The 24,238-nt window shown below is 43.3% G+C and overlaps 1 protein-coding gene across 1 annotated transcript in view; it reads left to right on the forward strand.

Annotated features, from left to right (window-relative positions):
• The window catches only part of itgav (integrin, alpha V), a 153,215-nt gene that overhangs the window by 112,923 nt on the left and 16,054 nt on the right, over nt 1-24,238 (forward strand). The window contains exons 17-26 of the mRNA XM_070875830.1: nt 424-578; nt 3,237-3,374; nt 4,241-4,308; nt 4,470-4,617; nt 6,111-6,203; nt 6,525-6,604; nt 8,525-8,605; nt 12,214-12,313; nt 14,064-14,222; nt 23,829-23,936. Of these exons, the coding sequence (XP_070731931.1) occupies nt 424-578; nt 3,237-3,374; nt 4,241-4,308; nt 4,470-4,617; nt 6,111-6,203; nt 6,525-6,604; nt 8,525-8,605; nt 12,214-12,313; nt 14,064-14,222; nt 23,829-23,936 (1,130 nt within the window). The remainder of the gene's footprint in view (nt 1-423; nt 579-3,236; nt 3,375-4,240; nt 4,309-4,469; nt 4,618-6,110; nt 6,204-6,524; nt 6,605-8,524; nt 8,606-12,213; nt 12,314-14,063; nt 14,223-23,828; nt 23,937-24,238) is intronic.

A 24,238-nucleotide genomic window follows, 5' to 3' on the forward strand; every position in this document is an offset into this window, starting at 1 on the left:
TCCTGTTCTGTTTCCAAGAGCTTCCTGAAAACCTTTCTGTCCTTCTAATTATCCATGCTAACCCCGCTCCTTCCCAACTTAGCTTCTCCATTTTCCCTCCTGCTCAGTGCTCACTTTTTTCCTGTGCCCTATAAAGTGCTCTGAGTTGTACTTGAGGAGTATTATAAAGATTGAAGATATAGTGGAAGTACACCTGGCAGGGCCTTTATTCACTAAGCCATTGAAGGAGCTTCAATTTTATTCTTATACATCGTTTTATTTCTTTACTTGATAATTAACTCCGAGGCCACATTGCAAAGACATGTTTCATCTTAGTTGTTTAAAGTATTCTCTCTAATTGATACATTGATTTGTTAAATATTTTTCTTTTTCTTGTTTTGTGTTGTATACTTAAAGCTAATGTTGAGTTTGGTATGTTTGCAGATTTTAATGTGGAATTGCAGCTGGATAAACTAAAACAGAAGGGTGCTATCAAGAGAGCTATGTTTCTCCACAGTTCTCTTTCTCACTATGAGAAGAAAATGAAAGTAGAAAATAACCGAAGGAAAGTTTGTGAAGAACTGCAAGCCTATCTGAGGGTATGTTGTTACCATATGGACTATTTTTCTTCTTTGAGCAAAATTGTATTTTTTAATTTGTTTTGAGAGCAAGACTCTTGCTCTCCTTTTCTTGGTGTCCTCAAGGTATACACCCTTCTTAGCTAAGACAGCAGGTGAGCTGCTCTCACTTGTCCTGCCAATGCTGCTCTGGAACTTGTGATTAAGAGATATATGATAGTGGTCTGTCATTTCCTTCATGAGGAGAGTGTTTGGGCTGTTTCACCTCATTCAACATGTGGGGGATAATAGATACAACCTTGCATCTACTCTGGCACAATACCTTAGGGCTCCAATGCATTGCGTCAATACACAAGCCTTGTGAACAGTGTGCTAATATTTAAATATCCGTTTTGAGGGTTGTTAAAATACATATCAGAACAGTTAATACATTAATATTCATAGCTACAGAACTAGCTTATGTTAAATTTGAGTCCTGTTCTGCTAAATTGCTGATCTGAGCCATGTTGCGCAAGGATGCACCATGTGGAGGAGAGAGGGAAAAGTGTAGGAGTGGGTTACACCTGGCATGTTTCTGCTGTTGCCAAGCAACCCGCTAAAGAATTCATTCAGGCATGTGCAAAATTGGCTTTTTTGTCTATAGAGATATCAGGAAAGTTGCATGAAGCAGTTGAAAATTGCAAAACAAAGGGGTACAGTTTTTTTTAAATGGCTTCACCTTACACAAATACAACTTGCAACCAATGGGCTGCAGGATATAGAGCCCAAGTTTCCACATGATTCGCGCCTGATTTTTAGGAGCAACTGGTGGAGAACTGACTATTTTAGAAATCGCAATTCTTCACATTTTTTTTTCTGTAGTTCTAGTCAGGTAGAACAGTTCTAGTTTAGAATAGAATTTTTTCTTCAAAAGGGGGCGTGTCCGGCCACTGACGCCTGATTTGAAAGTTTCCACAGTGAAAATGTACTCCAAACTAAAGTAGAATGGAGCCAGTGAAGATTTTTGTAGAACTGAAAAAACCTGTTCTACACATTAAAAAATCAGGCGCAGGTTACAAATTAGGCGTCCAGAACGAGGTGGGGGGGGGGGTGGAAGGGAACTCATTAAATTCGACAATAAATCCTTATTTATACTTCTACAAATATTATACAAATAAATCCAACCTGAATAAACATTTATAAGCCAAGAAAAGATTAAATAAACCATCTTCCTACCTGTGTGAAAGTGCTTCAGCAAGGGAAAATTCTGCAGCTGTTCGTGCCGCTGAGCGAGAGAGAGAGAGAGAGAGAGAGAGAGAGGGAGAGAGAGGGCGGAGGGAGAAGAGAGAGGGGGGGGTCGGGGAACAGGAGCGGGTGTCGGGTCGGGGGGGCGGGGGGAGAGCGGGTGTCGGGGGAGGGGGGGAGAGCGGGTGTCGGGTCGGGGGTGGGGGGGAGAGCGAGTGTCGGGTCGGGAGCGGGCGTCGGGGGAGGGGGGGGAGAGCGGGTGTCGGGTCGGGGGGGTGGGGGGAGAGCGGGTGTCGGGTCCGGGGGGTGGGGGGGGGAGCGGGTGTCGGGTCGGCGGGGGGGGGGGAAGCGAGTGTCGGGTCTGGTCGGGCGGGGAGCAGGAGCGTGGGAGGAGCCTTATTCACGCAGCCCCAGTGAGGCCATTGGGCCAGGGCTAGGGGCTGCGTGCTTCAGGCCCCTCCCACACAGTTCGGCGCCTGAAGCTACTGCACTTGCGTGCTGACTAGCGCGCATGTGCAGAGGTCCCGGCACTGTTTTCAGCGCCGGGACCTGGCTCCGCCCCCCCACAGCTCGTGCTGGCTGCGCCGAGTGCCACAGGACCTGTAAGTCGGTGAAGAATACCGAGGATTTTTTTAGGCGCGAAAAACGGGCGCCCAGCTCGGAGGGGCGCCCGTTTTTTTTCTTGTGGAAACTTGGGCCCATAGTCTTTTCTCTATCATTTGATGTGACAAATTGCAAATTCTAGAAATTTGAAATTAAATTTAGAAAAAGCTGGAAATGCACAATAGTTCGGTCAGCATTTAAAAGAGAAACGTAATTAAATTTTTCAATAAAACAGAATTTAACCCATCTTTCTCTTTTGGATATTGACTGACCTGTTATGCATTTTGTTTTTACCCTTTATCCAAGTGTTTTTTTTGAAGATTGACTAAATGGGAACAACTGCAAGCACCAAAGTACTTACTTTAAAAAAAAAATGAAGGCCTGTTTTCCTGTAATAGGGGAGCATTTGGGTAGGTTCTCTACTGTCCATCACTGTAGGTTCACATGCCAGAAGCTGCTTTAATCTGATGCAGCACAAACCTTTGTGATCTGGTTTATATATTTTGATCTTAATTTTTGTTTGAGTATAAGTTTTAGTTGAAGTAGGTGATCCAAAGATATTGGCATGTCATCATTAACACCATTAGCAGTGCTATCTGAATAAACATGGCATTGTGTAAGCAGTTTGTCAGAGAGATGGTGGATCTCCTAATGGGTTTATGGAATCACAGTTCTTATCTCCTTTTATGGCAATGGTCACACACTAGAATCCCCAGTCTCTGAAATTTTAAGTGGCTGAGTGTACCATGAAGTATGTAATGTGTTGTACCTTTTGTCATTTATCAGCTTATAGAAATTTGTTTGAGTTTGAAGGACATAAAAATTATGAAGTGTTTATCTTTTAATTTATAGGATGAGACTGAGTTCAGAGACAAACTGACTCACATTGCTATCTACATGGAGTACAGCCTGGATTTAAAAACTGCAACCAATAGCAATGGACTACAACCAATCCTCAACCAATTTACCCCAGATAATATCACCAAACAGGTCAGTAACCTACACATTTCTGTCTCTATGAACTGAGATTTACTTGGCTAATGATGTGCATATTTAGTGATTTTTTTTTTCCTTGCCTGTATTTTTTTTACCCAATGATTTCAAAGTGCTAAATATTGCTAAAATTAACATTTATCCCTTTCTTCAATTTACTTCTCTCTGTCCCTTTCCCCCCAAGCCCTCCAAATACTCAGGCCACGGACCATTCCCTGGCCATTAAACCAGGTAAGGAACCTGATCTACCCATGCATCATTGTAAACAGCCTCATTTTAGGAGAGCAGCCTGGTTGACTGCCATTAAATTTTTCTTCCCGGTCGGGAAGTGTCAAATTTCAACTCATCGCTATTTCTTTCTCCGTGCCATCCCCAATCCATTCCCTCTCCGATATATATCTGAGATCAGGAGCTCTGTGTGATCCATGATGACAACTTTTTCACATTAGCATATCTGGATCCATTTCAAAAAAATTCTTATGCAAACTGCAATATTTTAAACAATCCTTGTGAATCAATGGTTTAGCTTGCATTGAATCATTTGTTTGCAAGACTTTTGAGTGTTCTGATCAAAACACAGTATGTGCACAAGCTTGATTCTGACAGCGCATCTTAATACTGTGCATGACTCAGTGACTGCTATAATGCAAAGTTTGCGCACTCCACTGACTGGAAACTTGCCACATAGCACCTCACAAACCCTTTTCATCTAGGTTTAGCACAGAAAATAACTTTTTTTCTTTTACTGATAACATTTATTCCACGTTAAAGTCAAGTTGTATTCTGGGAGCTGAACAGTGATTTGACCAAACTACCTGCTCCATTTGTGCATCATTACTTGATTGGTGTTTTCTTTCTCGCAGGCCCACATTTTACTGGATTGTGGTGATGACAACATCTGCAAACCTGATCTTAAACTCTCTGTGCAAGGGTATGTTCAAATAGATTGCAACCGGCCGTTCCCTTAATCCTGTTAATACAATATTTTTTAAATTGAATTTTTCAACAAGTCTAACTGCTTTAACTTGCTGTGTAATACTTGAGGTTCTCAATTTAAAAATGGTGCTAATCTGTGACCCATTTCCTCTTCAGGGATCGAAAACAGCTGTACATTGGTGATGATAATCCCTTAACCCTGAATGTAAATACACAGAATGAAGGTGAAGGAGCCTATGAAGCTGAACTGTACATCATGTTACCACCACAAGCGGATTATGTTGGAGTAGTTCGAAACAATAAAGTAGGAAATTTGAACCTTTTATATTAAAGTTGTATGCCTTGCAAAGTTTACGCTGGATTCTAGTACTACAATTTGTGCCACAGCTAAAACCAAAACTATCAAGCCCATATAAATGTTAATATAAGCTTCCAGCTTATTTTCTCATTTTGACTAAATGCAAAAGAGAAATGACATGAAGAATGCCATAGGATTTTAAAATAACCTGTACTGTTGAGTAACTCAACGTACAGTTTATGTGCAGTTAATGAAACAGTTCCATAGGTAAGCAAAATGGTAGGCAGTGCTAGCATTTAATTTAGAATGCACAGATTTTGTAGCATTATTGCTATTTATTTTAAATTGTAGTGAACTATTACGATAATCTGTAAATAACACAAAAATAGACATGTTGTTTATAACATGGAAAGCAGGGGGAATCCTGATGAGTTTCTTAACAATAAGCTTAGGCTCAAAGTGACCACTTAGATCATTTATATTGGAAGTCATGGTTTATAAGGGATAATTAAGGAGTAGAAAACAAACCGTATGGTTTAAAGTTCTACTTTCCCAACATTGAAAATGCTAGACTGAGCAAAAATGTGCTGGAAACAGATTGTAGAACAAGTGCAAAAAAATCTACTCTGGCTTTAGGGAACCTGATGTTACTAAATCACCATTTTCAATATTTTACTCAAGTGCCACTTGTTGTACCTTTTACAAAGTTATCAAATTGAAATATACAGTTAAAAAACTATGTTTAGTAACTGCAACGCGAGCTTCTTCAATGGTATCTACCAACTAAAATAGAAGCTTTACTGGCAGTTAGTGTTGGACGTATGACTGACATCTAAATATAGGACAATGGTAGCAGATGCTAAATCCGGACAAGTAAGCAACTTGCCAATATTCCGTGTGTGAAAAATATTAATAGAGAGGAGTGAAGAAATTATTCCAAGCGTTAGTTGATCTGCAATAAAAAACAAAACCGTATTACTGAAAACTGAAAAGTATATATTCCATTGGGCTGAATACAGAAGTAAAGAATATGTCTGTTCAACCAATTTTGATGTTTTCACCACTGTTGTATCTTTACTTATTTAACATTTCTACATAATCTATAGCACGGCCCTTGGTCAGCAGCCCTGAAGGTTACATATAAACCCATGATCAATGATGGAAAGGCAAAGTGCACCCAGCCCAACCAGTCTGCCTCACACAACTGCGACACCCCTTACACTGAAACATTCTACACTCCACCCCAACCAGAGCCATGTGATCTCCTGGGAGAGGCAAAAACCAGATAAAAACCCAACACAATAAAATTCTAGAATGTATATTTGATTTCATATAAAAACAAGCTCCTGGACTGTGCTCGTGTAAATGTGGAAGCTGGTTGGCTTGCTGAGCCTGTTGAGCAATTATATAAGTGTAATGCAGCACAAACTAAAATTTTAAGATGTTAGAGGTTAAACACTTTATTTACAGTTGGTGCGAAATGTTGCTTTGTTTTTCAGAGTCTTACTAGATTGTCCTGTGCTTACAAGATAGAAAATCAAACTCGAACAGTAGTTTGTGACCTTGGAAACCCTATGAAAGCTGGAACAAATGTAAGAAAACTAAATATTGATATTTGGAGGAATTATTACTTTTAGAACAGAGCAGCTTATGCTTTCTGATCAGACCAGGACTTGTGGCAGGCCTCTGTGAAGAAACCTCTGAGGGTCCCTCTGCCAGCCTTTGAACGTTGAATGCCAGGCCTAACCCGAGTTCGGGAACAGGGGAGAGGCAGGGATGTGGTAGACCATGTCCCCGAGCAACTTTCCAGCCCCTTTACTGGAAAACTGGCAGGAGAGTCCAGAGGTCAGTGTGTTTTATTGAAGAGTTGAACAATTTGGAATTGATTATTTTCATTGATTTTTGTCCCTTAGCTCTGGGCTGGTCTGCGATTCAGTGTACATGAGCTACAAGAGGCCGAGGCAGTTGTTACCTTTGACCTGCAGATTCGAAGGTAGGTTTCTGTCTTTACCAACTATGATGGTCATTTTCTATTATTTGCATTTATCAAGCAGTGTGAGCAGGTTAATGAGATCCTTCTGTCACTAGTAAAAGGGACAGATGAGTGCAGCATGCCTCAACATTGTTCCACAGGAGCCTTGGTTACCTTACGTACTTCTCAACAACTCCTAAACTGTTCCTAGTACAGAAAGGGAGTCCAAGCTGGGAATAAACAAATTTTCCATTTTACACAGTGGGTTGTTCTTACACACCAACTCCATCCCTCTCCCTGGCAACTATCTGAGGCGCTACCTTGGTGTCGTATTTGACCTTGAGATGTGCTTCCGATGACATATCCGTGCCATCACTAAAACCACCTACTTTCACCTTCATAACATTGCCTGACTCCGCCCTGCCGTAGCTCATCTGCTGCCAAAACCTTCATCCATGCCTCTAGACTTGACTATTCCAACATTCTCCTGACTGGCCTCCCATCTTCCATCCTCCATAAAGTTAAGGTCATCCAAAACTCTGCTGCCCATATCCTAACTCGCACCAAGATCCTTGTCCTCGCTGACCTACATTGTGGGGATGTTACTGGAATCTAGCATCAGAGACAGTGACTAAACACTTGGACAGGTATCAGTTGATCAAAGAGAGTCAGCAAGGATTTTTGAAGGGTAGGCCATGTCTGACTAATCTAGTAGAATTTTGAGATGATGGAGAGGGGCGAATTTATAGATGTTGTATATAACCATTTGGAAGGCATTTGATAAGGTTCTACACAAGAGATTATTGCCAAAAATTAGAATGCACAGAATTGGTTGGGAGTAGGAAACAGAGTAGGGATAAAGGATTTGTTCTCTGATTGGTGGAATGTGACAAATGGTGTTCCCTAGGTATCTATTGCTGCCACAGCTCTATATTAATTACTTGGATGAAGGAATAGTGTTGTATATCCAAGTTTGCAGGTGACGTACATTGTGTGGATGGGAGCAGGAAGTTACAAAGGAACATAGACTACAGTGAGTGGGCAAAACTATGGCAGATGGAGTTCAAAGTTGGGAAATGTGAGGTCATCCACTTTGGAGCTGAGAAAAACAAATCCGAATATTTTCGTAATGTTGAGAGACACTGAGCTGTCCATGTGCACAAATCACTAAAAGCTAATACATAGGTCCAAAAAGTAATCAAGATGGTTAATGGGATGTTTGTCTTTATCTGAAGGGGGTTGGAATACAAAAGTGAGGAAGTGATGCTTCAGCTGTACAGAATCTTGGTCAGACCTCATCTGGTGTATTGCGTTCAGGTTTGGACATCGAACCTCAAGAAAGATATATTAACCGTTGAAAGGGTACAATGCAGATTCACCAAATTATATTGGGGCTTTAAGGGTTAAATTGAGATCTGGTTGCATGAAGATGGTTTGTATTCCCTTGAGTTTAGAAGATTGCGAGGTCATCGAATTGAGGTATTTAAAATGATTAAGCGATTCGAGTGGGTAGATGCAGAGAAACTACTCCCTCTGGTGGAGGAAATCAGAACAACAGGGCATAATCTTAAAATTAGAGTAGGCCATTCAGGAATGAAATCAGGAAGCACTTTTTCATACAAAGGGTAGTGGAACTCTGGAACTTGCTCCTCCAAAAGCTATGGATGCCGGGGTCAACTTAAATTTTCAAAATCGAGATCAATTTTTGTTCGGTAAGGGTATCAAGTGATATGGTGGAATAAAGATAGATAAATTAAGTTGAGATACAGATCAGCCATGTTCTAATTGATTTGTGGAACAGGCTTGATGAGTTGAATGGCCTACTACTGTTAAGTTCCTACAAAGTATCGAAAACATCTCACAGTAGTGGTAAACAAATATTGACTTGGACTGTTCAATGTTTTCTGCAGTTTATCACCCTTTTTTGCATTTCTTTTGTAGTTCCAATATACACAATGCGACGAGTGAGGTGGTTTCCTACGCAGTTGACATTACTGTCCTGGCTCAAGTTGATATCCGAGGGTAAGTACTGAAAGTTCAAACAGGCACAAAAGTCGATTTAGACTGCGTGGTGTTATGTCTGATTGTAAGTCATTCTCAAAGTTTGGGAGTAAATGATCAGTGAAATAATTTATAGAATTAATAAAGCTTTGTGCAGTAATGAAAGCACCTTGGAAGAAACTGTAGTTTCCTTAAGCAGAGATTGTGAAATTAAACTGCAGTAAGAATGCCAAAATGCATGGTAACAAATAGGCCATCTATTAAACACCCCATTCTATTTTTCTTTCTTCTGATCTTCTATGGAAAGGAAGATCGGGTGGAGTGTATAATGAGCAGCCAATTCACTACTGAGCATTTTGTGCTCTTACCAAAGTTGAACTTTATCACATAGTTAATTACTAATCAAACTTGTGCCCTTTGTCATGCCATGCATGGGTTAGCATACTAAGGTTTAACAATTAATTATGGTATTTAACTCATTGGAAGATACATAGGATGTCCACCATGATCTGCTGTCACTTCCAAAGGCAGAATATAATGTTGCCAGACTGGTACATAAAACTACATGGTCAAATTTATTGACAGACAGAATGTACAGATGTACAACGACATATCAGAGTAGTAGAAACAGCAAAGAACTTTAAAAAAAAAAAAAATTAAAAGACCAAAATAATTCCACAAGGGGTTAATATGCCTTTTTAGAATAGTTTCTTTGGACTCAATTTTGGCCAGGAGTTGCTCCATTTTTTTTGGAATAGGCTGCTTTTTCTGGCGTAACTTAAAAATCCCCAGTTTCCCCAATTAATTTGCACCAGCGTAACTCACTTAGTTACGTTTTTGTTAGGTTATTTTTTCTCAAAAGGGGGCGTTACCAGCCACCTACGCCAGTTCTGGCCATTTAGGCAACTTTGGCCAGCTAATAGTTACTCCAGTTCTACTTAGGCCAGTGTACGTGGCCACTTCAGAAAACCCTTGCAGAGAGTTAAAGAAATCGGCGCAGGTAGGTATATCGGAGGCCATTCAGCCTGGGTTAGGGGCGGGAAGCGGAGAGGACCTGGACCTAAACCAACCAAGCAATGTTTGCAAACAAAAACTACCAACAATTCTATAAGAAATAAAAAATTAAAGTCCTACCTTCATCTTCAAACTGCAATTTCCCTTTCTGCACTCGGCCTGGGAAGGCAGCGGGCCGGTGCGGGAGGCCACTCGGCCTGGGCTAGGGGTGGGAGCGAGTGAACTGGCCGGCATCGGGATTCAACGGAGAGGCTGCAAGCAAATCAATGGAGAGGCTGGGGGCGAGGAGTGAGTGAACTGACCGGCATCAGGATTCAATAGAGAGGCTGCAGCAAATCAACGGAGAGGCTGGGGGGTTGGGGGGGTGTAGGGAGTGAAGGATCTGGCAAGCATTGGGGGCCACAGAGAGGGAGAGGCTGCAATTCTAGATAACAGCAGTAAAGACAGTTGAATAAATCAACAGGAAATTTTGATTCAGTAAAAGTAGAAGTGGCTTTTCATTTCCATTACAGAGCTATATCCGAACGCGAACATATGAGTTCCCTCCCCGCCTCCCTGTAAATATTGGGGCCTTTATCTCACAGTCACTGTATTTTAGTTCTTGTTTTGCAAGTTGTAGTTTATGAAAAGTGCATATTGACCAGAATTCTGAATTATTCATGCTCTGAGAAATGAGTGAAAACAGAAAGTCTAGTATCTTCTGTTGGCTGAATTACTTGTAAGAAGTAACCCCTGAGTCAATTGATGAATAACAAGAAAGCAAGATATTCTACCTCAGAAATTCGGTCGCGAAGACACAAGCAGCTCATTAATGGCCAATTGCCAACTCGCAGCGCTACTGCACATGTGCGGACATCACTAATCTCCACTGCGCATGTCCCGGCACATTTTCCAACACAGAACGCAGGCTCCACCCCCCGAGTCGGCCATGCTGCGCGACTGCAGTGAAGAGGCTAAACAGTGGCCGAAGTTGCAACATTTGTTTCTGGCGCACCTCCGAACGTGCATAAACGGCACAACTCCGGTAAGTGTGCTGAAAAATGGGCTCGGCCAAAATTGAGCCCTTAGACCCCGATAAGCAACAGGACGCTTGAGTGAAACAGCAAAATGTGTTTCTTAATCAACATTTAAGACGAGATGTTGCATGTGGACGACGCATAATCCAATTTGCCCATGAACATTAGATGCTATTGCCAGACTAAAGCTTAGCAGCTAGAACTGATTTATGCCATGGGACTCCTTCCAAATTAAAACCAGTTCTTTGAAGTAATTAAGGTGAGGAGTTAATAGCCATTGCACCTTGAGATCAGTTGTTAAATATCTGGAAGTTGTAATTTCTTTCAGAAATTTCCCCAGGATATGGTCACACCATTCCCCTAATGGCTCAGTATTCACTGAGAATGGCCATTTTTGTTGAGCTGTATATATCATCACCAGCCTTCAAAAGGAACTTTGTTTTCCCCACATTGACTGATATTTTCTAACTATTAATAGATTCCATTTTAACACCAGCTATATTACAAAAACGGCATGAAATAAAAATAATTTCCCTGTTTTCTTGCTTGGCCAAAGTGATTTCTACTGAGCATCCATACAAAATTTGGTTCTAACTAATGCTGGTTAGATCGAATCATTCCTTTAATTTTCCATTGCAGGTGCCATTTTGTAGCAAAATATCAAAGTTTCCTTTCAGATCCAGTCACTAGTGCCCCTAACAAAGGCAGCATTGTATTGATGGAGTGTGCGAGGGGGGTGGAGTTTGTTGTTAAACATTACAGATCACTGCACACTGTGCTATACGGGCTAAAATTGCACCTTTCTTTATTAAGAGCCGTTACCGCCTCAAAGAGAGGTCGGTAAGCTCAGTCGGGGTGGAGGTGCCGATATTTGAGAAATTGCCCTCCTTTATTTTTATGGCGGTGCATGCTATCGCCCCGCCCGTGTTCTTGCCCAGTTGGGCACGCACCAACAGCTTACCAACCGGCAGCGACCCCTTTTCTGCCCTGCGTGGGAAATTGCCCCGTGGGAGTAAATCGACCGCCGCTCGGTGCCCCTGACAGCTCTCCCCGGCAGGAAGCTGCTTTAAGCTGGGTGGCGCGTCTGCCCTTAAAGAAGAGGGCACAGTGCTGTGGCCGCCATTTTATTTTAATAGTCAGCCGACTCTGAAGTCAGCCCGACAATGACGGCCACGGGTTCAGCCGGGCCACCAACACGCATTCCGGCACCACTCTTGGGTACTGGGCCGTTGGCCCGGCCAAAACCCTCCCTGGTGGACCAGTGGGCATAACTAATCTTTGACTGAAGGGGAGGGTCGTTATGACGCATCAGTGCAAAGCGGCACTTCCGCATCGTGCTGTTGTCATAAGCCTGCATGCCTTCCACCCCGCTCACCTCCAACTTCTGCCCCGCCGCAGCCACACTTCACCACCCCGCCGGAGAAAATCGAGGAGAGGGCAAAATCCCTCGACACTGCTCCAACAATTGGTGTGGTAAATCCACAAGGAAACCGGTTATTGCACCCCGTTTCAGTCAGAGGGCAATTTCGGCCCTTAGTCTATCCCTGTTTGTTTGTGTCGACAAGTCCGAGACTGATATTTTTATTTTTATTTTGTTAGTGTCTCTTCTCCTGATCAACTGTTTTTACCTATTGCAAACTGGAAGGAAAACCCTGAGAGTGAAGAGGAAGTGGGCCCGCTGGTCATGCATGTCTATGAGGTTTGTACTGATTGACCTTTCGAATACTTTGTCTTCTGTTTGTTCTTGGGCATTGTATTGCTACTTGAACTGTCTTGTCCTTCCTAAGACTGCAGTCATAGCTCTGAGTATCGTGGAAATTACAACATGGTTGTATAAGTAAAAATATGTTTCTGTATTTAACATTGTTTCCATCATTATGATTTGTAATTGTCAGAATTACAACATAAATTTAAAATATATACGATAAAAATATGAAAAGTGTTCTTCGAGTTAAACTTTAGTGGTAGCTATAATCTTGAGTCTTGCGGTTTGAGCTTTCTTCCAACTTTTAACTTGCCTTCACAGCAAAAAGGCAGTTTCTGTAAGCAGACCAAGTTTCCTATGAATTGAAATTTGTGCTCTTATGGATGCAGTCTACAGGATAACATTCCACAGGACTAATCATTACCCTTTGAGTACAGTTTTTTAAATTTGTTTTTGGAAAGTCCAGCATTTATTTCCCATCTCTAGTTGCCCTGAGAAGATGGTGGTGGGCTGCCTTCTTGATAGGAGAGGCTAGGAGAAATGTATTTACACACAAGATTATTAGGGATGGAATTCCATACTAAAACAGTGCTGGAAGAAGAATCTACAAAAATTGGTTTGAAAAGGGAAGCCAATGTCTTTAATTTTCATATATTTAAATGGGGATAGGAAAAGAGCAGGGGAAATGGGAATAAGCAGATAACTCTTTCAGAAAACCAGCACAGGCATGATGAGCCAAATAGCCACCTTCTGTGCTGTATAATTCTATGAAGCTATCCCACACAGGTCTGACCCTTAAAGCTGGTTTCCCAGTACTAAGGCTCAAGAAAGGTAGGAAGCTGGTGAGTGTAAGAGAGGCCCAAGATGGGCAGCAGGCTAGGGTTGTAGAAAACAGAGGCTCAAGGCAGAGACAACAAATTGAACATAAAACTTACCGCCAAGGATACCTTCCATCCACGGAAGGAAAAAAATAAATATATATTTGAAATAAAATTAACTGCAGCACTACTTCGAGGGACAAACCTGGAGACTGAGTTTGGAGGAGCAGTAGCAGCACCACCTAGCATTAGGAAGACTGACCGATAAGTATAATGCTAAGAATAAATATCCTTTACATGCCTTGCAGATTAAAACTCCCAGGTATAATGAAAATAATGAGACACCCAGGCATGACATGACCTTCCTGTAAGCTCAGGAAATGCATGCTAAAAGTAAATCTTTTAATATATTAATAGATGTAGTACAAGTCTACAGTAAATACTAAAAGCACATTATGAAGCTTGCATACAATGATGAGGGTCCATATTGGGTCAATTGCCTTTTATAATGGCATCTTTGGATGAAAGAAGAAATTCTTTAACCTGTTTGAATTACAAATCCAGCTTGCTTGTATTGTTTTGTACTACTTTTGGTATTGGCATATTGTTTTGTAATATATTATATTTATTTTCCTAATTGGCAATGCTAGATTTAAATCTAATTACATCAGTTCTACGACTGCATGTGATCAGAGAATCACAAACTTGTCTGCAGAGATGCAAATTATATCAACTAATCAGTGGGGATGGAGTGTAGTATAGAGAGAAAAATGAAGGGGAAAAAGTAACGACAGAGCATGATATGCCAATGGAGTGCCAACAGACTGGGTTATAAAAGTCACGTTTGCACTTTTTCATGGTTGTGTGATTTCTAACTGCTCTAATATGGGAATGTAAAATATTAACCTAAAATTTCTCTTTCAAAGTTACGGAACAATGGACCAAGTGCATTTAGCAAAGCCATATTAGACCTACACTGGCCCTACAGGTATAAGGAGGCTTACCTGTTGTACGTAATGGAGTACACGCCTGAGGGTCCTATGAACTGTACCTCAGATACAATTATCAACCCACTGAACTTAAAGGTAGATATTGCACTTTATATTTATCAATCCTTTGTAAGGACTACATTTTTTTATATATTTGTTCTCTGAATGTGGCAAGGACATCAATTAATGCCTTGCACTAATTATAATGAAACATTGCAGTCCTTGTGGGGATAGTACTCCCATAATAGTGTTAGGTTAGGACTCCAGGTTTGTATATTGATCCAGCACAATGAAGGAACAATATATCTCCACGTCATAGTGGTGTGTGACTTGGAGATGATTAGTGTTTCCATGATATTGTTGCTCTTGCCTTCTTTGTGGTAGAGGTTGCAGGGGAGGAAGGTGTAGTCACATGTAACCTTGGAAGTTGCTGCATTATGCTTCAGTCATGGTATGTTGACAGACATGTTGGACATTCAGCCCAGTTGCAGAGACACTGGTCAAGCAAGCTGCTTTGTCCTGGATGGTGTCAAGCTACTTGAGTGTTATTGTAGCTGCACCCATCTGAGCAAGTGGTGAGGATTCCATCACATTCCTGATGTAAACCTTGTGGAGAGACTTTGAGGGGTCAGGAGGTGAGCCACTCATCGCAGATCACTCGGGCTGTGCTCTGATTTTGTAGCTACGGTGTTTATATGGCTGGTCCAGTTAAGTTTATGGTCAATGGTGACCCTCAAGATGTTGATAATAGGGACTTGACAAGTGGTGGTGACATTGAAGGTTAAAGGGAGATGGCGGAGCTTTCTTTTGTTTGAGATGGTCATTACCTGGCATTTGTGTGGTATGAATGTTACCTGCTACTTGTCAATCCAAACCTGAATGTTATCCAGTTCCTGCTGTAGGCTGGAATGGGTTGCTTCATTATAAGAGAGTTGTAAATGGAAGTGAACATTTGAAAATCATTAGCAAATATCCCCATTCCTACTCTTAAGGTCATTCATGAAATAGCTGAAGATGGTTAGGCTAAATATATTTTTCTGAGGAACTCCTGTAGCTGTGATGAGTGGCCTCTGATGATCACAACCATTTTCCTTTGTGACAGGTATGACTCCAGACACTGGAGGGATTTTCCTTTGACCCCCACCCCCACACCACAGTTGATTAAAATTTTGCTAGTGCTCCTTGGTGCCATATTTGGCTAAATGCTGCCTTGAGATCTAGTGTAGATACTCTCATACTCTTGCATTGAGCCCTTGCACCCATCTGGATCGAGGCTGTGATGGGGTCTGGATCTGAATAATTCTGGTGGAAGCTGAACTGAGCATTGATGAACAAGTTTTTGGTGAGTAGGCATCACTTGGTGGCACTATTGATGATTCCATATATCAACACCGCCTCCAGTGCACCAGTGCAGCCTTCGGCCGCCTGAGGAAAAGAGTGTTCGAAGTCCAGGCCCTCAAATCTGCCACCAAGCTCATGGTCTACAGGGTTGTAGTAATACCCGCCCTCCTGTATGGCTCAGAGTCATGGACCATGTACAGTAGACACCTCAAGTCGCTGGAGAAATACCATCAACGATGTCTCCGCAAGATCCTGCAAATCCCCTGGGAGGACAAACGCACCAACGTTAGCGTCCTCGACCAGGCCAACATCCCCAGCATTGAAGCACTGACCACACTCAATCAGCTCCGCTGGGCAGGCCACATTGTTCGTCTGCCTGACACGATACTCCCAAAGCAAGCGCTCTACTTGGAACTCCTTCATGGCAAATGAGCCAAAGGTGGGCAGAGGAAATGTTTCAAGGACACCCTCAAAAAGTGCATCCCCACCAAGACCTGGGAGTCCCTGGCCAAAGACTGCCCTAAGTGAAGGAAGTGCATCCGGGAGGGCGCTGAGCACCTCGAGTCTCATCGCCGAGAGCATGCAGAAATCAAGCTCGGGCAGCGGAAAGAGCGTGTGGCAAACCATTCCCCCCCATCCTTTCCCTCAACGAATGTCTGTCCTACATGTGACAGGGACTGTGGTTCTCGTATTGGTCAGTTCAGTCATCTAAGAACACATTTTTTACAGTGGAATCAAGTCTTCCTCGATTCCGAGGGACTGCCTATGATGATGAATGGGAAGGAGGCTGATAGGGTAAATTTAACCCGGCCAATTACCATCCTATTTTTTTTGGCATACCTCGGCAATATCTCACATTGTCAGATAGATGCCAATGTCATAGCTGTACCGGAAGAACTTGGTTAGGGAAACGGCTAACTCAGTGCAACAACGAAGACATTTCAAGACCCCTAGACTTCACTGTGTCTAGTGCACTCAGCTGCTTTTTAATGTCATATGGAATGAATTGAATTAGCTGGACATTGGTATCTATGATGGTGGTCTTGGGAGAGGACCGAGTAGGGTCATCTGCACTTTTGGCTGAAGACACTTGCAAACAGTTGAGTCTTGTCTCTTGCACTCGCATGATGGTCTGCACCATGGTTGAGGATAGGAATGATCATGGATCTTCCTCTTATTAGTTGACTGGTTGTCCACCACCAGTCTTACTGGATTTGGTAGGTCAAGACAGCTTTGCTCTGATCATTGTGATTATGGGACTGCTAAGATCATTCTATAGCCTGTTTTGGTGTTTAACATGTAGGCAGCCCTGTGTAGTAGCTTCAACTAGGGTCATACCTAATTCTAAGGTATACCCTTCAGTACTCTGCATTGAATCAAAGTTGGTCTCCTGGTCATGTGATTACAGATTGTGGTGGTATATATTTTGATGCACATGTACAGAATTTAATGTTCTACTATTTAAAGTAATAGTCAATCTCCCATGACATTGCATACGGGAAGTCCAAGACCAAGTGTATTTTTGTGCATTTTCAGGTGAAGAGGGGCCAGGGCGCATGGCATTACAGATTGAGTCGCTGGAAGTCACAAAACTGGTGTATTATAGTACCACTTCTGACAGGAAGCTGCAGTGCATGGGAACGGTAGCATAGTGGTTCTGTTACTGGGCTAGTAATCCAGAGGCCTGGACTAATATCCAGAGACGCGAGTTCAAATCTCACCACAGCAGCTGGGGAATTTAAATTTAGCTAATTCAATAAATCTGGAATAAAAAACTCATATCAGTAATGATGACCATGAAACTAGCGGTTTGTCAGGAAAAACCCATCTGGTTCACTAATGCTCTTTAGGGAAGGAAATCTGCCATCCCTACCTGGTCTTACTCCAGACCCACGTGGTTGACTCTTAACTGCCCTCTGAAATGGCCTAGCAAGCCACTCTGTTGTAACAAACCGCTACGAAAAACAATAATAAAACCAGACGACCCACTCGGCGCTGGCTACGGACATAACAAAGGCACACCTCATCCAGTCGACCCTGCAAAGTCCTCCTCACAAAGATCTTGGAACATTTGCCAAAATTGGGAGAGCTGTCCTACAGACTAGTCAAGCAACAGTCTGACATAGTCATACTCACAGAATCATACCTTTCAGCCAATGTCCCAGACTCCTCCTCCACCATCTCTAAATATGTCCTGTTCCACCGGCAGGACAGACCCACCAGAGGTGGCGGCACAGTAGGGAGGGTGTGGTCCTGGGGGTCCTCAACATTGACTCTGGACCACATGAAGTCTCGTGGCTTCAGGTCAAGCATGGGCAAAGAAACCTGCTGATTATCACCTACCGCCCTACCTCAGCTGATGAATCAGTACTCCTCTATTGTGAACATCACTTGCAAGAAGCATTGAGAGTAGCAAGGGCACAGCATATACTCTGGGTGCAGGACTTCAATGCCCATCACCAAGAGTTACTCGGTAGCACCGAGCTGACCGAGTCCTGAAGGACATAGGTGCCAGAGTGAGACTGCAGGAGGTGCTGAGAGAACCAACACGAGGGAAAAATATTCTTGACCTCATTCTCACCAATCTACCTCTCGCAGATGCATCTGTCCATGACCACATTGGTAGGAGTGACCACCGCACAGTCATTGTGGAAACAAAGTCCCATCTTCACACTGAGGACACCCTGTATCATTTAGTGTGGCACTACCACCGTGTTAAATTGGATAGATTCAGAACAGATCTAGCAGCTCAAAACTGGGCATCCATGAGGCGCTTTGGGCCATCAGTAGCAGCAGAATTGTATTCCACCACAATCTGTAACCTTGTGGCTTGCCATATCCCTCACTCTAACATTACCATCAAGCCAGGGACCAACCCTGGTTCAATGAGGAGTGCAGAAGAGCATGCCAGGAGCAACACCAAGTGCACTAAAAATGACATGCCTACCTTGAGAAGCTGCAACACATGACTACATGCATGCTAAACAGCAGAAGCAGCATGCTATAGGCAGGGCTATGCGATCCCACAATCAGAAGATCAGATCAAAGCTCTGCAGTCCTGCTACATCCAGTCATGAATGGTGTTGGACCATTAAATAATTAACAGGAGGAGGAGGCTCCATGAATATCCCCATCCTCAATGATGGCAGAGCCCAGCACGCAAGTGCAAAAGACAAGGCTGAAGAATTTGCAACCATCTTCAGCCAGAAGTGCAGAGTGGATGATCCATATCTGCCTCCTCCTGAGGTCCCCACCATCACAGAAGCCAGTCTTCGACCAATTTGATTCACTCCATGTGATGTCATGAAACGGCTGAGCGCACTGGATACAGCAAAGGACATGGGGCTCGATAACAACCTGACTGTCATGCTGAAGACTTGTGCTCCAGAACTAGCACCTCTAGCCAAGCTGCTCGAGTACAGCTAAAACACTGGCATCTATCCAGCAATGTGGAAAACTGCCCAGGTATGTCCTGGCCACAAAAAACAGGACACTTTCAATATGGCCAATTACCACCCCATCAGTCTACTCTCCGTCATTTGCAAATTGATGGAAGGTGTCGTTGACCGTGCTATCAAGTGGTACTTACTCACCAATAACCTACTCACCGATGCTCAGCTTGAGTTCCGCCAGGACCACTTGGCTCCAGACTCATTACGGCCTTGGTCCAAACATGGACTAAAGAGCTGAATTCCAGAGGTGAGGTGAGAGTGACTGCGCTTGACATCAAGGCAGCATTTGACCGAGTATGGCATCAAGGAGCCCTAGTAAAACTGGTCAATGGGAATCGGGGGAAAACTCTCCACTGACTGGAGTCATTTCTAGAACAAAGGAAGATGATTGTAGTTGGTGTTCAATCATCACAGCCCCAGGACATTGCTGCAGGCATTCCTCAGGGCAATGTCCAAGGCCCAATCATCTTTAGCTGATTCATCAATGGCCTTCCCTCCATCATAAGGTCAGAAATGGGGATGTTCGTTGATGACTGCTCAGTGCCATTCACAACTCCTAAGGTAATGAGACAATCCATGCCCGTGTGCAACAAGACCTGGACAACATTCAGGCTTGGGCAGATAAGTGGCAAGTAACATTCGCAACACACAAGTGCCAGGCAATGACCATCTCGAACAAGCGAGAATCTAACCATCTCCCCTTGACATTCAACGGCATTACCATAGCTAAATCCCCAACCATCAATATCCTGGGAGTCACCATTGACAAGAAACTTAACTGGACCAGCATATAAATAATGTGGCCACATGAGCAGATTAGAGGCTGGGTATCCTGCGGCAACTGTCTCACCTCCTGACTCCCCAAAGCCTTTCCACCATCGACAAAGCACAAGTCAGGACTGTGATGGAATCCTCCCCATTTGCCTGGATGAGGGCATCTCCAACAACACTCAAGAAGCTCAACACCATCCAGGACAAAGCAGCCCGCTTGATTGGCACCCCATCCACCACATTAAACATTCACTTCCCCCCACCACTGGCGCATCATGGCTGCAGTGTGTACATCTACAAGATGCACTGCAACAACTTGCCAAGGCTTCTTTGGCAGCACCTCCTAAACCCACGACCTCTACCACCTAGAAGGACAAGGGCAGCAGATGCATGGGAACACCATCATCTGCAAGTTCCCCTCCAAGTCTGTCAATCCATCTCCATGGTCATCTTGTACAGACTCTTCATCTCTCGGAGTCTTTACTGGGAGGTTTCATCGCTGTCCTCGGTTACATTACCACTCACTGTGTCATCTGGATACAGAAGTCGCTACTCGTCCTAGTGATGGAACTATGCGGCTAAGGAGGACTTGCTATTTGCTGTATGTAGTGAATTATAATCAGCAACGCTGTACTCTTGGCAATATTTTATTGCAAGTGGATCTGCGGCCCCTGATTGTTTAAAACAGTCGAGGCTATGTCATTTGCAATTGCACATTGCTGTCAAATGTACTTGAATCACTGAATTCAGGAACTGAACACAGAACTCTTTCTTAAAACACACTTTTTTGGAATGAACAGGTAATGAGTTGAAGCCTTTGATGTACAAGAACGACAATCTGTAGTCTAGCCCAATGGCAGGAAGAGCATATTGTGCTGCCGTTAATGTTGCAAATGGGATGCAATAATATGCTTTTTAACTTTAATCATGTTTACATTTACATCAGAATTGCTTTCTGTACATAGCTGGTGTCATGCAGAAGTTATTTGAAATTAATGTAGGAATGTCTTTGATTTGTTAGCACCTGTGTCTTTTGTTCTTGCGAATGTATGTTTGTTATGTTGTATTATTGAAGCTGAAAACATTAATTATGGCATAAATATGTTATCACCTCAGTCCCTAAAACATTAATACAGTAATAAAATATGGTATTGCTTATCAGAAGAAGTACTTTTAACTGGTGAGATTCATAGACACCTGTTTCTTATAAGTCCTTTGATCAGTGCGGCGCACCCTCAGTATTGTACTGAATTGAGGCCAATTCACTAAATATATTCAAAAAGGAGTTAGATATAGTCCTTACTACTAGGGGGATCAAGGGGTATGGCGAGAAAGCAGGAATGGGGTACTGAAGTTGCATGTTCAGTCATGAACTCATTGAATGGCGGTGCAGGCTCGAAGGGCCGAATGGCCTACTTCTGCACCTATTTTCTATGTTCTATGTTCTATCTTGACTTGGAAGTATATCACCATTCCTTCATCGTTGCTGGGTCAAAATCCTGAAACTCCCTCTCTAACAGAACTGTGGGAGTACCTTCACTACACGGACTGCAGCGGTTCAAGAAGTTGGCTCACCAGCATCTTTCTGAGGGCAATGAGGGATGGGCAATAAATGCTGGCCTTGCTAGCGACACTCGCATCCCATGAATTAATTTTTTTAAATTAAATCTTTAAATTGAGAATTTGTTATAAATGTGGATGTAAAAATTTATAATGTGAAAAATTTTGGCTGAAAAATGTGACATTGGGAAGTATGGTTTGCAGACAGGCAGTAGATGCAGATGTATGATATTTAGGGCCGAAATTGCCCCCCCCCCCCCCCCCCCTCACCACCACCAAAAACGTGGCGCATCTACCGTGTTTCAACTGCTTTTACCACAGCAGTAGATGTGGTGGCCTCTTGCGCAAAATTCCGCTCTTTGGCTTTTTTTTCCTGAGCGGCCCGGAAGTTGGTCATAATGGGGGCGGAAGTGCGGCGGTGAGCAGAAGTTCGGTAAGTAGAGGGGCAGAAGTGGGAGGCGGGCAGAGGGTCCGCCACTGTCATTCATTACCTGGCGTGTCACCACGTCTCTCCCCTTCACTTTAAAGGGGAGAGCCTCTGCGATTCTTTTAAGGTAGGTCCATTGAGCCACCAGTGAGGGTTTTTACCCAAGATAGAAACATAGAAAATAGGTGCAGGAGTAGGCCATTCGGCCCTTCGAGCCTGCACTACCATTCAATAAGATCATGGCTGATCATTCACCTCAGTACCCCTTTCCTGCTTTCTCTCCATACCCCTTGATTCCTTTAGCCGTAAGGGCCATATCTAACGCCTTCTTGAATATATCCAATGAACTGGCATCAACAACTCTCTGCGGTAGGGAACTCCACAGGTTAACAACTCTGAGTAAAGAAGTTTCTTGTCATCGCAATCCTAAATGGCTTACCCCTTATCCTTAGACTATGTCCCCTGGTTCTGGACTTTTCCAACATCAGGAACATTCTTCCTGCATCTAACTTGTCCAGTCCCGTCAGAATGTTATGTGTTTCTATGAGATTCCCCCCTCATCCTTCTAAACTCTAGTGAATACAGGCCCAGTCGATCCAGTCTCTCCTCATATGTCAGTCCTGCCATCCTGGGAATCAGTCTGGTAAACCTTCGCTGCATTCCCTCAATAGCAAGAACTGTATAGGGTATTGGTGAGGCCGCACCTGGAGTACTGCGTGCATTTTGGTCACCTTACTTAAGGAAGGATATACTAGCTTTGGAGGGGGTACAGAGAAGATTCACTAGGCTGATTCCGGAAATGAGGGGGTGACCTTATGATGATAGATTGAGTAGACTGGGTCTTTACTCGTTGGAGTTCAGAAGGATGAGGGGTGATCTTATAGAAACATTTAAAATAAAGAAAGGGATAGGCAAGATAGAGGCAGAGAGGTTGTTTCCACTGGTCGAGGAGACTAGAACTAGGGGGCACAGCCTCAAAATACGGGGGAGCCAATTTAAAACCGAGTTGAAAAGGAATTTCTTCTCCCAGAGGGTTGTGAATCAATGGAATTCTCTGCCCAAGGAAGCAGTTGAGGCTAGCTCATTGAATGTATTCAAATCACAGATAGATAGATTTTTAACCAATAAGGGAATTAAGGGTTACGGGGAGCGGGTGGGTAAGTGGAGCTGAGTCCACGGCCAGATCAGCCATGATCTTGTTGAATGGCGGAGCAGGCTCGAGGGGCTAGATGGCCTACTCCTGTTCCTAATTCTTATGTTCTTATGTTCTTATGTTCCTCAAATTAGGAGACCAAAACTGAACACAATATTCCAGGTGAGGCCTCACCAAGGCCCTGTACAACTGCAGTAAGACCTCCCTGCTCCTGTACTCAAATCCCCTAGCTATGAAGGCCAACATACCATTTGCCGCCTTCACCAGCTGTTGTACCTGCATGCCAACTTTCAATGACTGATGTACCATGACATCCAGGTCTCGTTGCACCTCCCCTTTTCCTAATCTGCCACCATTCAGATAATATTCTGCCTTCGTGTTTTTGCCACCAAAGTGGATAACCTCACATTTCTCCACATTTTACTGCATCTGCCACCTGTTTGCCCACTCATCTAACCTGTCCAAGTCACCCTGCAGCCTTTTGGTGTCCTCCTCACAGCTCACACCGCCACCCAGCTTAGGGTGCCAGGCTGCCTATTGGCAGCCCGGCTGAACCAAGGGATATAATTGTCGGCCAGACCTGGCAGTCAGCCAACAAAAAAAAAATAAGATCGTGGCCGCGGTCCTCCCCTTTAATGGCAGCCGCACCTCCATTTTAGAAGCACTCCAAGCGCAGTGCACCAACAGAAAAAGCTGTTGGTAGCACCAAGCAGCGGGAGCAAGATTTTCTGTGCAGAATTGCACGTTCGGCGGGAGGCACATTGGCGGTGCGCGCTCTGATGACGCACTTGGGACAGATCGGCAGCAAGGAGTGGTAGTGGGGGGAGCAGGATACCGCAGAAGGGCAATTTTCAAAATGGTGGCCACTCCACTCCGCAGTCGCTGCCGATTTCCAGTGGTACCAGGCCTTAAGGGAAGGGGCAATTTTGGCCCCTTAATATACTGTATAGATACTAAAAGAAATGTTCCAGTGACTTTTTATTTTATTAATTTATTAGACTGCAGATTCAACAGCAAACCAGACATCGTCTTCAACTATTGGTCCAGAAAATCGGCACCATGTGAAACGCAGAGATGCAACTGAATTGGAGGGGATTGAGATGCTGGTATGTACCCAGTGTAGTAATTGGATGATTATAATGCTTGTTACTACTTATGTTCAAAAACTCCCTTCACAAAATCTTTCAAGTAGAAAAGCTAGGTGGTGTAAAATGACTGCTGTGTGAATTTAATTGAGTCAGGGAATTGGAAGAAACATCATTCTGAATGTACATGTGTTGCAATGAGTTCAGGTGATGTCAAACTATGAGCATGAATTATTCAATTTCCAGATTTTCTCTCCTCTCCTAAAGGTATTTATTCACATTGGAGTTATGATTCCACATATACCAGCAATTCTACAATAGGA

The sequence above is a fragment of the Pristiophorus japonicus genome, chromosome 3, assembly GCF_044704955.1.
Source record: "Pristiophorus japonicus isolate sPriJap1 chromosome 3, sPriJap1.hap1, whole genome shotgun sequence".
Taxonomy (NCBI): domain Eukaryota; kingdom Metazoa; phylum Chordata; class Chondrichthyes; family Pristiophoridae; genus Pristiophorus; species Pristiophorus japonicus.